We start from the raw sequence: 14,521 nt of genomic DNA, 5'->3' as shown, positions 1-14,521 counted from the left end.
CCGCCTGTGTTTCTGCTCTCGATTCGGCATTTGCTGTCTTCTATACATTGGCGTTTTGCTCCCTCTTGTCTATTTGTTGTATTGGGGATTTCTAGTTGGCCTGCTTAGCTTAGTTTTGTCTTTTATAGCGTCTTTTTTCTCCCTACATACAATTCAAGAGTCGTTATTTACGGCGCCTCATACCTTTCTTCTATCCTCTGTGCATATTATGTCTCTATCCATGTCTCTGTCTCGGTGTCTATGCCTGTGCTTTTCCTAGTTGTCTCACTTATACGTGTTGTACAATGTCGTAGTTTATGTTTGTCTTGGGCCCTCCAAGAAACTGACTGGGGCGCATCGTTGTCTCTCAACAAGGCAAGTATCTCGTGTATATTGCAACTCCACCTTTTGTAGAATATCATCTGTACGTCGTTCTCTTGTAGCCTACCCCCAACCCTTTCATTCCTCCTCATCCTTGACTCTGCCAATCTCATCCTTTGTCTCGTCAGTGACACCTTCCTCCTTCAAAGCCTGGAGTTTCACGTCATTCTTGTCCCTAACTCCAGCTTTTGCTATACCCTTAACATTGCCCTCTACTTTCGTCTCCATCCCCTCCTCTTTTCTGTCTCCACCTAGCGTGACCCATTTCCTCCCCTCTGCCACTTTCCTCTTATCTGCTGCTGGACACAAGTCCGCAAGTCCAACGTCACACCCACTGCAGTTCCGCCCTGCCGACGGACACACGGTCTGGCCAAAGCCGACAAGCAACCAATTAATCTCGGCCCAGCGGTCGTGTGGCAGCCAGCTCTGTAGTGCCACGCGCGTCTCCTCGGGCGACCGTGTGCGTACCCAGCGCCACATGTTGGCTAGCCGATGCACGTGCACATCAACGCCAATGCCCTCAGTACGGTGCCATGCGTGTGAGAGACAAAGGTAAGCCATCTTGGGGCCCACGCCTGGAAGCGATGTGAGCCCCACAATGCTGTCGGGGATATCACCGTTCCACTTGTCGCGGAGGATCTCAGCCGTCTGCTTGATGTACCTATAGTCCAATGTCATTGTAAGCACCAAGCCAAGTCACAATGGGATGCGGAGGGAGAATGGAGAGGAAACCTACTTGGTCTTGTTATTGTGAAAGCCCACAGCCCAAATCATCTCATTCAGCGTATCCGGATGAACCGCTAGGACATTGTCCAGGTTCAATCCTGCCGGGGCGTTGGCCGCGAATGGTGGTAACTCTGTCTGCAGCTTCTTCATGACTACTGCGGTGACTGTGTCCTTGGTTTGACTCGAGAGCATTAACGCAATCAGCGTGTGGAAGCGCTGGTCACGTGGACTTGCTGACCGGTCGGCTAGTCGCTCGCAGCCCATCGTGTCGACGGCTGCGTCAGCAGCAATTCCGCCTGGCTTGCGCATCTGCATGACTAGCGCATATAATTCTTCCCAGTTAGATGGAGCTATACCGGCTGCTGGTATAGAGGAGGAAGCAGCATGATCTAGGTCCATGGCTTTAGCTTTTGCTTTGGCACTGGCTGTGGGTTTACGTGTGCGTCCTTGGGATCTTGGCGCTGTGGCTTTCCTAGCAGTTCGTTTGGCTTTTCTCTCGCGAATGTCATCCGAAACATACTCCTCGCTATCAGATGACAGTGGCGCTGACAATTCACTCCCGCTTCCATTGTCTGCCTCGTGTTCACTTTCGCTCTCAGGCGGGCTCACAGGACTCTCAACACGTGACGAGGCCGCACGGGTTGTGCTCACGCGCTGCCGTTTGATCGCACGACGGCCACCAAAATCTTCAACATCGGCTATCGGTTCGCTCTTTACAATGCGTGTCGACCGTGACCTAGTAGCTGCGGCCAACGCGCCGGTCTTCTTCCCTTCTTTTCCTTGTTCCGCTTCATCTTCTTCCTTTTTAGGGATCAGACTAGCATTCGTATTCGCACTCCGTGTTCGTCCACGCAAAGCAAGAGGCTCCGCTTTCACACGCACAGCACGGGCTGGTTGTGCTGCCGTATCTTTCACTTTTGACTTAGATTCCAGGGCTTCTGCTGTGCTGGGCACGGCCTGCGAGCGAGTGACTCGACGGCCTGCAGCAGATGCTGGATTTGCGAAGAACCGCGAGGTTTCGCTGGCAGATGTCATGACGAGCTTGGGGCGCATGAAGACCCTCGTCAAGGCCAACTAAGTCTGTCAAGAAGAGTCCGTGTAGTGGCTAAAAGATTGATCAGTTAACGCCTTTACATATAGTAGAGGTATCTGGTCTAATTAGTGGCAGTGTCTCCTGTAATGAATCGACGGTCTTGGAGTATTCCTATAAACAAATGATTTCAGGAGCTGGAATATACCAGGATGTGCAGTCAAATTATATTCAGCTTTTGTGCTATTGGCTTAATAGGGGCCGTTGGGCAGGGGTCTTGTAATGCTCATATAGGCAGTCTCGCCTGCGGTCACGTGCTCTCAACCACATGTAAAGGTACTAGGGTTATGGGTTGGTATTTCACCTCAAGTTGGCCCCCCTCAACACATCTTTGACGTCGTGGAGGCTCCATGGCACAAGTTTTCATTTAAATAGTTCTGTCTACCTACAATCTTGGCTGAACATCCTCATCGACAACGCTTCCGTACACAACGGTTTGATCTCTCGCCAGTCTTTCTACTACGCTCCAGGACCTCAGCTTTTCATCGGTGTCCAACCGCTTGCCTTCTACGAACCTTGAGAAGATATCTTTAGCTGCTGATGTCTTCTCTGATTGTGCAGCCATCTTAAGAAGCAGCACGATTAGCAGCTCCGCCGTTTCAAACAGCAGATTACGCGCTAGAGCCATGACCTCTTCTACTGAGTTATTGGCCAGTGTCCGTTTGACGTCCTCCCATGCCACAGATGGCCGGTAGTCAATGTCCCATTTGTCTTTGACAGTGTCCCAGGTCTTGGATATCACAAAGTCTAGTGCAGCCACTGATGCAGCACCAGTCTGGGGATGTTTCATAGCACGGATGAAGTCGGCTGATAGCACATCGGTGGTGCCTTCCCAGATAGCGAGCACGCAGCAGTCACGGTAAATGCGAGACACATTGAGGTATTCAGACTCCTCGTTGTTTAGGTATCCAGCGCCGCCCATGGCTTCCATGCACGAGTATAGAATGGGAATGGCATTTTTACACACATATGCCTTGGTGATCTGCGTTAAAACGCGTAGGAGTGGTGTTATAAGATTTTGTGGTGGTGTGAGTGTGGCCAGGACTGGGTTGGAAGTGGCTGCCGCCTTAGCGTCGAAAGTATCCTGGTGCTCATCTAGACCCAGGACATATGCGCAAAATATGCTCAAAAGCATCAGACCTTGGTACTCCGCCGTCATATTAGCTAGAGTGTTGAGGTGCAAGCTGTTTTCGGCCAGAAACATGCGTTTGCCTCGGGGTGAACGGACCGTGCGTACGCGGGCATAGGCCTTAGCTATAGCGAGGCCACGGCCAACATAGCCCATTGCAGCAATAGCTGAATGCACACGAGTAATATTGAGGATGACGGCAATCTCTTCAGCCCCGCGGCCTTCCTCCCCAATCAGCCATCCACGCATTCCGTCGAGTTCTAGCTCTGCTGTGGGCAGCGGACGCGTGCCCATTTTATTTTCGAGTCGTGATATACGAACACCGTTGATTTCAGCAGAGAGGGAGGCAGAGTTGACGCGGCGCATGGGAGCTAGAAATGCACTGAGACCCTTATCAGTTTGCGCTAGCACGACTGCTATTTGCGAGTCTGTTGCGCTGGAGAACCACTTGAAACCTGATAAATTCCATGGTCCCAGAGGTACTTTCTCTTCTGTGCTGGAAACGCCCGGTTCGTTTGTAGGGGTTGCTATGGTTTCTATGTCTGAAATATCGCTGCCGCTTGATTGCTCACTCAGCCACTGGCTACTAGTCCAAGCTGATGAGGAGTCTCGTGATGTGAGGTGTTCAAAGGTATTTTGGAAAACTTTGCGGCGGGTAGGGTCGAGAGCCGGATTTGAGAGATGTTTTTGGAGAAGTCGGGCAGCACCGTCTTGCATTGCGGAGGGGTATGTGACATTGGCGGTTGAAGCCTCCCAGAGATGAAGCCTGTGTGAAGTTGCGAATTAGGATTGGTAGGTGACATTGGGGCAAGTGGCAAATGAGGGGGGCACATACCTTAGGAATTGTATGACACGGTCAAACGGACCTCGTTTATTGTCATAGCCACACGCAACGAATCTAGTGACATGGAGTTAGTCATACATTCGTTTCTGGAGGGGGGTGTCCTGTTGTAGGGACGATATGTAATAGCTGACAGGTTGACACTTACCTACGAGACTGGCCGAATGCCTGTAGTTGCCGCCAGCCCTCCCCCATGACCACCTGTGAATCCGAGTTGCTCAGGGTATCATGGCTATTTTCTTTGATATACGGTGTGTTGCGCTCAGCATCGGTAATCCATTCGAAGACACTTGGTGCGATGACGTCACGTCCGAGTTGGACGAGATCTGGTCGGGTGTCTGAAACGAGATTTTGCGGGACGAAGACTGTTGAGAACAAAAGTCAGTGGACTGGTAGCAGGAAAACAGAGGAACCCATGTGGGTTGGTAGCGTACGGTTGAGAGCTCGCTGAAAGACAACGTCGTCGTAGTACTGATTCTCCAGTATTGGGGTCTCCTGGTAGAAACTAGAATCACTGGAGCTGCAGCAAGATTCCATGGCTTTCAGGCAGACGGAAAGCTGCAAAAAGGAAACTGAAGGAAAAGTAGTCAAGGGACAAATTCGGTTCCTAGGGAGGAGAGAGCCGAGATGAACACAGAGGGCCGCTCCGCTAGCGTTTATTATAGCGTAGCGCGGGCTTAGGCTGGCCTTTGCTTTTGTCTTTGGCGGGATGGATGTAAGTAGGAATTTAAAGTAGTTGCTTTAGCAATTTAGACAAAAAGTAAAAAGTAGGGAAGAAATTGGGGAAAGCTAGAAATGAGCAGTGTGAAGATTGAGTAGCCAAGTTGAGGCTTCGTGATGCAGGATATATCGTGAAAAGAAGGAAAAAAAATTATTAAAAGAGAAGAAGGGAAGCGAAGAGAGTCACAGGGAAAGAAATTGGAAAGAAATTTGAAAAAAAGAAAAAAAGAAAAAAAAAGCCTTCATTGTTAGAGAAGGCAATTACTTGCCTTTGTTCTTTTCGTGCCTTCCCCCCTTTTTGCGATTTTTTTAATGTAGCATTTTATGCCCTTTCTTGCGCAACTGTTTGTTGGGGGTGATAGCTTAAAGAGCGTACATGTGGCAAGAGCGATTGTCACTTGCCCAAGATGCAAAAATATAAAGACATGTGGCGATAAATTCGATATTAATTAACCAGCATGGCAGCTCTCTTGTTCTGTTGATACAGACATGACTCGATAAGGCACATTTCATTCATCCCTATTCAACCTAATCATGTGTCTCGCATACCTTTCTTGTGTTTACTCTCTCATCCAGCTGTGCCTGCCTTTCGAACTCTGCTTAGTTTTCTCTATCTCATGCCCTCGCCCTTCTTCTTCTCTCCTCCTCGCCTTGACCCTCCGATCCATCCGTATATGCATGCTCCTGAAGAAAAAAAAAATAACAAGAAACAAAGAGCTTGCTACGTTCCTGAATCCTGCACAAAAGTAGTTGCAAGCACTAAAGAGCGAGGTGCGAGTACAGAGAGAACGTAAGTCTAGGCTGCTCTTGCTTTGCCTTGGTTAAAGGGGGAGAGAAGGAAGAGGAAATGGACAGGAGAGAAAAAAGCGACGAGAGCGAGGCGAGAAGGAAGAGGGCCAATAGGCAAAATAAGCAATTGATTTTCTAAGCAGTGAAATACAGAGCTACATATACAGCAACACGTGAACCGTTCAGCAAGGCCACGGCCCAGTACAAGGCTTGGTACAGGGTGCTGTACCAGGGATGTACAAGGCTTTGCGTATGCTACTGTGCTATTATCCTTTGAACCGACCCTCCCCCTCTCCTGCTCCTCCCCCTTGATACTAGAAAACAAATACAACTCTACCAGGCAGGGGAGAAATGCCAAAGGAACCTCTCTGCGCGCTTCATTGTCTGGCCTGTGACCATAGGATCTGCCCGGTCGTCCTCGCGCACGGCTTGAAGATTTCAACACCCCAGCCAAATCCAAAGCAAGCTTCGCCAAAGTTTATTCCTCTTATATTTCTCTTCACTTTTTTGTTCCTTTGCTCTGTCTGGCCTCGCTTTGTTTTTCTAGGATCTTTTGCTTGCGAAGCTGGTGCGCCACGCTTGAAGATGGAAGTGGGACTGGGTTTGTGGCTGTCCTGACCAAAGGAAACAGCCAGTTATGGTTCATTATCTTGCTTATCGATAGCAAACGCCGTTTTTGTCGAATCATAGGCTCCCCGCCAAAGGCTTCAAAGCCTCATCTTACAAGTCAGGCTTTGCTTCCTTTGGCCATTGCTAGTACTGTTTGTGTAACCAAACTTCTCTTCCTACAGTCTTGAGCTTTTTTTCGGCTTACTACTTTTTGACTTGTGCTCCTTTGTGGTGTGCATCTTGATCAACCCTTGTCTCACTCAGCCTTCCCCTCCCCTCCCTCCCTCTGTCCCCTTTCCTCCTCCTCGCCATGTCGACTCCCTCCACACCAGAATCTCTGCCGCGGCGACTTTGGGCACAGCGGATCCCGCTCCTCATAACGCATCCAGATCACCCAACAAAGCCGTTCGTCATCTCTGTCCCGCGCTTCAGCTACCTCGCACTCCTCCTCCCACGACTCTCCGTCTTCTTCCAACGGTCATGTAGCAGCTTCCACCACGAGACGCTACTACTACGAAACCTTCCGCTCGGCCTCCTAGCCGATTTATATCAACCTGCCCTTCCGTGGCGTTTAACGGTGCACGATGGCGTGAGCTGGGACATTGCCGACACCTTCCTCAATTCCGTCAAGGAGGCTGACTTCGTGCGCCACGGCAACGCAAACCAGATCATGAAGATGAGCAAGGACCACACCACGGCACTTTGGGCTGCTGTGCGGGATAACGACCTAGCCGCCTTCACGAAGGTGAATCAAATCCTACTCAACGCGCCGACGGCCTTGCGCCATGTGCCTATACGCATCTACGTCCCAACCACCACCGCTTCGCAACCCATTCCTAAGCCTCCAGATGCTACGGCGGGCAATGCTGCTACGACTGCCGGTACCTTTAAAGTCGTGCAGACGCTCATACCATCGACCACTCCCGATCGACGGCCACAGACACTAGGTACAGCCCTCAAAAACGTCCTGCCAGCACTGTTTCCCAGCTCACGTGACCCGATTCACGGAGAAGTAATCATGCACGGGGCACCAGTGCCGTTTGCAGCACCAGTCGGTGAGTTGATGAAGGAGGCTGCATATCCCGACGGCTGGATTTGTCTAGTCGTCCAGCTGTTCTAAGGGAAAGGATGAAACACAGAGGCTGTCACATATATCAGAGCCAACATTAACGACGACTACGAACTACTATAAACACATGCACAACTGCTATATTTATACCACAGGGCACAATAATGGGGAGCATAGACACGTAGTGGCTATATTGCGAGAAAGAGAGTATGAATGACATGGCCGGCCACATATGAAATGAAAAGATAAACAGTAAAAATCCGATGGAGACGCTACCAAAAGAGAACAGTACAAGAACAAAAAGGGAAAAGACGAACGGAACGAGTGAAAATGCAAATCCAAGAGAAGGCGAAGACAAAAAGGGCGCAAGAAGGCAAAGACACAAAGGAGATATAAAAACCGAACAAGCGTCCAAGACAAATGGGCCATTGTGTTGTGTAGGTCCAAGGCAAGCAAAGAGAAGATATCACATCACGAGAGTAGGAAAGAGACTAAGTCTAGTCCAAGCTCTCGTAAATAAATGGCAAAAGTAGATGAAAACCAAAAAAGAAAAAGGCAAAGGAACGAAAGAGATTGAAAAATCAACAAAGAAAACCAGAAAGCAACAAGCAACGTAAACCAGCAGAGCCAACTGTTTACTGACACCCATAGCAAGAAGTAGGAGGGAAAAAGCAACTCAACGAGGGAAAAGAAAAGAAAAATAAAAAAAGGCCATCAGGACTGCCCAAAACTGTGGTGCATTCCCTGGCCCAACGAGCCCATCGGCATCATGTTCGGATCTGCGTTCATAGACGTATGGGGATGGCTATTGATGCTCATGTTCACACCCATGGATGGACTCATGCTCATGGCAGAGTTAATATTCATGTTCGGGTTGACATTCATGATCTGCCCATTTGGCATTTGCCGACTGCCCATATCCATGCTTCCGTTCATGTTCATATTCGGTGCCATGTTCATGTTCATGTTGCCGCCCATGTCCATGTTGCTGTTCATCATGACGTTGGGATTCATGATCTGCTCCACACTCATCATCTGACCATCGCCGATATTCTGGCTGTTGATAATGATTTGACTGCCATCCATAGTGATAATGCCGTCACGGAAGTGACTACCATCTATCAGAAAGCTGGCGTTCAAAAACTGACTACCATTCATGGTCAAACTGCCATTCAAGGAATGGTCGCCGTCCATGATCTGATTGCCATCCATAAACAACCTTCCGCCGGTGATCTGACTAGGCTCCAAGATGCGCACACTACCGTCAAAACCGCTAAACATGACAAATCCCTGCTTAGGTGGAGGCCGCCCCGAAGTTGCAGACTCCTTCGGCATCCAGTCATGTCTGCGACCTGTTGAAGCGTTCATCACAGCCAAATTCATTTTGCGCGTAGCAAGAATCATGTCTCTGGAGGTGGGTGGTGCCTCGCCAAAGATCATATGCCTCACATGCTTGAGAATTCGGCGGTCGATCGCCAAGGCGCTTGTAGAGCAAGCACTCTGGTGGAGGAAGGCAAGGGTCTTGTCCATGAGAATCAGCAGATTTTCAGGGTCAACATGCTTAGATAAAAAGCTGTCGCGATAGCAGGCTGCAAGAACAAGCATATTTCCCCACTGGGCATGAGCCGTCCCAAAAACGTTGGTAATTATAGGTCTCTCGTCACCGAGATTGTGGAAGGCCTGCGTGCTTTCAACCAGAGCACGGATGCCACGTTGGGCATAAAGCTTAATCTGCTCATCAATACCCTCGTATGAAGATGTTGTGGGGTGAATTGTAGGCGCCTGGATGTCGGGTCGAAATTCATTCACTGGATAATAGGTTTGGCCCCGACGACGGTTAACTCCAAAGTCCAGGATTTGCTTCACAAAGGGGCGGTATGTGATGACCTGTGCTCCCCAGTATTTGGCGCGTAAACGGGCCGTCAGGATATCGCCTGCCGGCGGGTCATCCTCATCGAATTTGAAGTTGGGCCCAACCCAAAGCATATCACCCACCCGAGACTGGGCAGTCTTGACATCGTAAAAGTCGCTATTTGGATCCAATGCCGGCTTCGCATTAGGCCCATAGAACATGCGATGGATCTGGTTAAGATGGCGGCGCAAGTACAGCTGTGCCATATAACTCTCGAATACTGGGTCCGAAAAAGGGCCTAACTCTGGGTCAGTGATCAACATCAGGTTGGGATACGGAAGGGTCCCATCGTAAGCCAGAATCCCAGATTGCTGACGTGGGAGCTCAGCAACAATGTCGCTTTCGAGTTGCAGACAGGTCCAGAACGTAAAGATGAGCTGATTGTCGCGCAGCTTTGTCGGAAACTTGCTTCCCGCCTTGAGCTCGCGCATGCGATTGAAGCTAGGACGCATGATATTGAGAAGAATAGTCGAGCCTGCTGCAATGTAGGCATGACTCTCAATGACCCTTCCAAGTTGTCCAAAATACAGGCCAGCAAAAACGTTGGCCTGAACGTGTTTCAGTGTGTTGCCGCCCATCTGGGAGCCAATAATGTCCAAAGCCATTGCAAAATAGTCTAATCCGGGAATAGCATCCATGTTGCGAGTTGGAGATGTGTTTGCCTTTCCAGCCGGCGTTGCTGCAGAAGCTCTACGGAAAGAGCCGTTCGCTGGTGAACCCGCAGCGCGGTGGTCACTGGAAGTCTCTGAGGGAGAGCTTTGTTGGCAGCCAGCGCCGGAAAGGTGGTCATTGCGCGTGATAGACGGGGAAGTTGCAGTGACAGGGCCAGCCACATCGCCTGGCACAAAGTCATGAATGTAGTCTCGGCTTAGACAAATCTTCCCGAGAGCAAGAATCACGAGGACCAGACCATTGGAGATCGTCCGGGCTGGTCTACCATAACGTGGCTGGATAGGCACCTCGAGATGGAATTGGATTTCCTTGCCGCCAATAACAGCTTTCTGATCCACTCTCTTTCTCTTGGTGCCGCCAGAGACGCTCTCGGTTCCTGTAGGGGTGTTTGCCATACTCCTGTCCTCCATGGACTGGGCAACGTGATGTGCTGAGCTAGGGACCTTGGGAAGAGTATCGAGGAAAACCTGCATCATCATGCGGATTTCGGTAACATGGACAATAGGATGCATGTTGAGGATGTTTTCGATAAAAGAACATGCCATCTTAACCATGGTCTCAGGCTCAAGATCCATGCTCCCCAGAATATGGGCATTAGGGGATCGCGGCGTTAGGTGAGAGCCATCGAAGGAGTTCATCGGGCTTGGAGGACCCGCATAGCCCCAGCGATCATCGTTCGGTGAATCTAGTTCATAATCACCATCATCGTACTCGAAACTACCTTGGTCAATGGCACTAGAGTTTCCAGGCGTACTAGTGCCTGCATTTGTGTTTGTGTTGATACTGACACTTATGCCCAAATTGCGGGTTGAATTTCCAGCAGCATAGCTCTTTGTAGCGGTATTCCCATTGCTGTTGATGCCAGGATTTGGCGTGCCAGCGTTCAAAGAGGAATTATCGTTCTGATCACCACTAGCGTTGGCTACGGGTATGTTGTTCCTATTACTAGGAACACCCGTATCACGCCCCTCTCCGCGTCCATGAATTCTGAGGATTCCTCTAGCTTCCTCCTGGCGTATGGGGTATTCACTAGTGAACTTTACCTTCACTTCAGGCAGGATATCCGCGACTATTTCCTTAATTGCAGGCCAATCAAGAAGATGTCCAGCTCCAGTGGTATGATCAGGGGGAATGGAGGGCTCGCCTGGTCGTACCACGGGACCCGGCTCGGCCTCAACCTCATCATCCTGTGAAGTGTTGTTCTCGTCATCCGCAGGACCCTCAAGCTTGGGGTCAAGACTGAATGGAGGGGGAGACGGCCGTATCTTTACCGTAGACGTCATCTCATTAGGGACATCTCTTGTGGTTGGTGCAGGCTCAGATTGGCCATTTCGGCGCGCATTAGGCTGGGTAGAGGGGAGTCGCTCATCAAGCCGGTGTTCCGATTCTCTGCGCCCCGGAGGCGCAGGTTCGTCGAGTTCCATCAAGTCATTATCTTGATCGTCTTCTTTTTTAAAGTCAATTCCAGGATCGCGTCGGGTCAGGTATTTTTTTATGACCCTAAGCTCATTATCCGTCTTAGTAGCCTTTTCGCTCATGCTAGTTATCATGTCACGTATGGACTGAATTCCCTCCAGAATATCGGTTTGCACCTTGTCGGCACTACATAGAGCCATCTGTTAGTAGATGCAGATTACCATGTTTCATTTTATCCTGGTTGAACTTACGCCTTGGGGACAGGGTCGCGGTATTTGCACTCCAACCCTTTTTCTTTGCAGTTTTTGCAAGGCTTTGTCTCATCGCATTTAGCCTTGAGTGTGCGACAACTGTCACAGGCCTGTATAGTATGGCTTGTAAGTATGCCATTCAATCAAGTTACAAACAGAAAAATGATTTCAAACCGGGTGGTGTTGCTTACCTGAGATGCCCTGTTTGCTTTCCGCTTTCCCGTCACTGTAGATTGGACGGTAAACTCTGGGGCATACGATTCGGGATAGGGCATCGGATGAATCATGGGATTCTGGGGGGCAAATGCTTGATGAGAGGAACGGTAGGCATCATGATGTGAACCTGGAGGGCCTGGTTGATGGCCGTGGAATGAAGGCTGCTGTTGTCGCCTAGGGTCTTCGTATGAGGCTAAATGGGGCGGCATAGTAGCCGGTTGCATGGCACCAACACCGGGAAGAGACTGAGGCGGCCCAGTTACTGGTGTTGGAGGTGGCATCGAGTCCATTCTTTGCTGCTGCTGCTGCTGCGATTGTTGCAGATGCATCTGTGACTGTGACTGTTGTTGTTGCGAGGATGGCGGTTGCTGCATTTGCACTAGCTGCTGCGATTGTTGTTGTGGCTGTGGCGGCTGGCCACGATCATCTTGAAAGTGTGGCGGGATATATTGCGGCGCTGTAGGAGGCATAGGCGGTGCCGAAGAACGGTGGGTGTCTTTGATGGCTGTGTACTGGTGCAGAGGTTGTTGGTTGTGGTGGCCTTGGTTTGAAGCAGACTGCTGCGGTTGCTGCTGTTGAGAGGATGGAGGCAGAGAAGTCTGCTGCGACAGATCTCGGTGTGCACTAGAGTGGGTGTCGTCGCTGTGGTGTTGGTGCTGGTGCCCAACAAGCTTGGACGGCTGACGGCCCTCAGACTTTATCGGAGAAGGAATGTGATGCGAAGATGGACCAAGGGGTGTTCCGTGATGAGGATGGGCTGACTGAGACTGGTACGGCGACTGGCTAGAATGGTGACCTGAGAGGCCATGGGGAGAGGTAGCCGGGTTTAGGTGAGTAGAGAGTGACAATGGGCCCGGGTGCAAGGGCGGGACACCCTGGGTCGGAGGCGGAGTGTGATGAGAGGGACCTGAATTTGAGGGAGAGGCAGAATGAGACGGCTGGTGGGATGGTTGCTGCGGACCGGGCGATTGCTCAGGCTGGCGCGAATGGTAGTATTGCGCCTGGGATGACGAGGTTGGTGGCTGTTGCTGCGGATGGTGGGCCGAGGAGGGCGTTACAGAATGGGGGTGGCCGTGGTTATGGTGAGGCGGCGGCGGTAGGTGCTGATGGGACGAGGAATGCTGGACAGGAGTAGAATGTGGATGGTGGGGGTGCGAATGGGGGTGCGGGTGAGAGTGAGAATGGGAATGCGAGTGAGACGGCGGTGGGTGTGACGTTGACGACGATGACGATATTGTCTGTGGAGGTTGGTGATGTGCAGGAGACAACGACGGTCGAGAACGAGCGTGAGATTGGCTTCCAGACGGCCACGGCAAATTATTGTTAGACTCTAAGCAGACGCGCTTGGAGGGGGGAAGGCCGATGTCCATAGCGAGCTAGGGATTTGGAGCGAGCCCTTATATAAATGAGTGAGCCAGAATAGATACAAGTGCGAAGCAGGCACATATGAAGGGGCGCTGCAGACTAACGGCGGTATTTTTGTTTCTTTTTGTAGGGGGAGCACAAGGCACAAAATAGAGGGAAGAAGAGTATTGTAGGACAAGAAAAATAATAATGTGCGTGTATATGCGCACTAGAGTGTGGGTAGTGCTGGTGTGTTTGGATGGTGGTGGTGTGTAGATGTGCAGGCGTGACTTGGATGTGAAAGGAGAGGATAAGAGAAATGATGGAAGGGAGAATATTTGAGAACAGAGCGGACAAATGACCCAAAAAAAGGTATGTTCGGAAATAATATGGGCAGCCCGGCCTGGAGAAAGTTGAGCTATCACTGGCTATAGCAGTACACTGGGCATAGAAACCCGTAACAAGTATTGTGCAGCTGAGGTACCTAGCCCGCAAGTGCTGGGCAACAGTGGCAAGTGACAGCGATTGTGGGTGGCAGATGAGTGGCAGATAGAGGGCAGGCAGGTTGTCAGGTATCAAAATGTACCACTTGCTCACTGATTCCACGGGTAACTGCGCTGGGAAGGAGAAGGAGAAGGAAAAAAAAGAACCTGAAGCCAAGGATGGATGGGTCCAGCGACGAACAAAAGGAAAGTACCCGAAGGGGTTCGGTTCATTGAAAAGCAGAAGAGAAAGAAGAAATTTGGGACAAAACAGCAAGTCAAATGTTGACCAATTCAAGACTTGGTCAGTGCTCCTCTGTCTGGCTCGCTCTTTTCTGCCTTTTTCTCTCGTCTCTTTTTCGATATCAAATATCCAATCAAGGGTAGACTGGGGGGAGGGGTGGGGATAGAAAAGCCTGGTAGCATGAACGGCGAGGAAGCTCAAGAGACGGAAACTTGAAGCCAATAAAGCAGAGGGGTGATGTGGATCAAAAATGATCGTCCTTTCCTTTTTGAAGGGGGGAGAGGAGAGAGAAGGAAGGGCAGAGGGGAAGAGGAAGGTGGGGGGGATGGCCTGTGAGAAAAAAAAAAAAAAAAAAAGAAAGAAAAAAAAAGGAAAATAATGAGAACAAGAGAAGAAGAGAAGAAGAGAAGAAGAGGGCTTCTTCAACATAGCTCTTGCTCTGGCTCCCCTGACCAGCACTTTTTGTGCAAGTGCGCAGTGCGCCATGTCATACCGAGCTGTGCTCTGTTTTTGCCTTCACCACAATTATAGATATACATGTAATGTAGTCGGGGAGAGAAAAAGGCGAGGCTCATACAAGGCTCCTACTCCTTCGGGCGAAGCCAGATGAGATGGCTGGTGAGAGATTCCTGCCAGCTTCGGACCCAAAAC

General features: G+C 50.3%; 4 protein-coding genes across 4 annotated transcripts; 1 reads left to right on the top strand and 3 right to left on the bottom strand.

Moving 5' to 3' along the window:
* Positions 1 to 438: 438 nt before the first annotated feature.
* On the bottom strand, positions 439 to 2,139 carry HOO65_020200 (Endonuclease III; the record flags this gene model as incomplete). Its single annotated transcript, XM_071006669.1, has 2 exons — positions 439 to 1,021; positions 1,097 to 2,139. The coding sequence occupies 2 exons, from the start codon at positions 2,137 to 2,139 to the stop codon at positions 439 to 441; spliced, it is 1,626 nt and encodes a 541-aa protein (XP_070860838.1).
* A 422-nt stretch (positions 2,140 to 2,561) lies between these two features.
* HOO65_020199 (Acyl-CoA dehydrogenase family member 11) lies at positions 2,562 to 4,683 on the bottom strand (the record flags this gene model as incomplete). Its single annotated transcript, XM_071006554.1, has 4 exons — positions 2,562 to 4,071; positions 4,141 to 4,203; positions 4,295 to 4,511; positions 4,581 to 4,683. 4 exons carry the CDS (start codon positions 4,681 to 4,683, stop codon positions 2,562 to 2,564), a joined length of 1,893 nt encoding a protein of 630 aa, XP_070860837.1.
* A 1,891-nt stretch (positions 4,684 to 6,574) lies between these two features.
* HOO65_020198 (Autophagy protein 5) lies at positions 6,575 to 7,384 on the top strand (the record flags this gene model as incomplete). The annotated part of the gene is made up of 1 exon (XM_071000013.1): positions 6,575 to 7,384. The coding sequence occupies one exon, from the start codon at positions 6,575 to 6,577 to the stop codon at positions 7,382 to 7,384; it is 810 nt and encodes a 269-aa protein (XP_070860836.1).
* A 663-nt stretch (positions 7,385 to 8,047) lies between these two features.
* Positions 8,048 to 13,170, bottom strand: HOO65_020197 (Fungal Zn(2)-Cys(6) binuclear cluster domain protein; the record flags this gene model as incomplete). The annotated part of the gene is made up of 3 exons (XM_071006258.1): positions 8,048 to 11,519; positions 11,585 to 11,694; positions 11,776 to 13,170. 3 exons carry the CDS (start codon positions 13,168 to 13,170, stop codon positions 8,048 to 8,050), a joined length of 4,977 nt encoding a protein of 1,658 aa, XP_070860835.1.
* Between the last annotated feature and the right edge of the window lie 1,351 nt (positions 13,171 to 14,521).

This window comes from Ceratocystis lukuohia (genome assembly GCF_044167205.1).
Source record: "Ceratocystis lukuohia strain C4212 chromosome Unknown Supercontig2_pilon, whole genome shotgun sequence".
Lineage (NCBI taxonomy): Eukaryota > Fungi > Ascomycota > Sordariomycetes > Microascales > Ceratocystidaceae > Ceratocystis > Ceratocystis lukuohia.
This window is presented reverse-complemented; position numbering and strand designations above follow the sequence as displayed.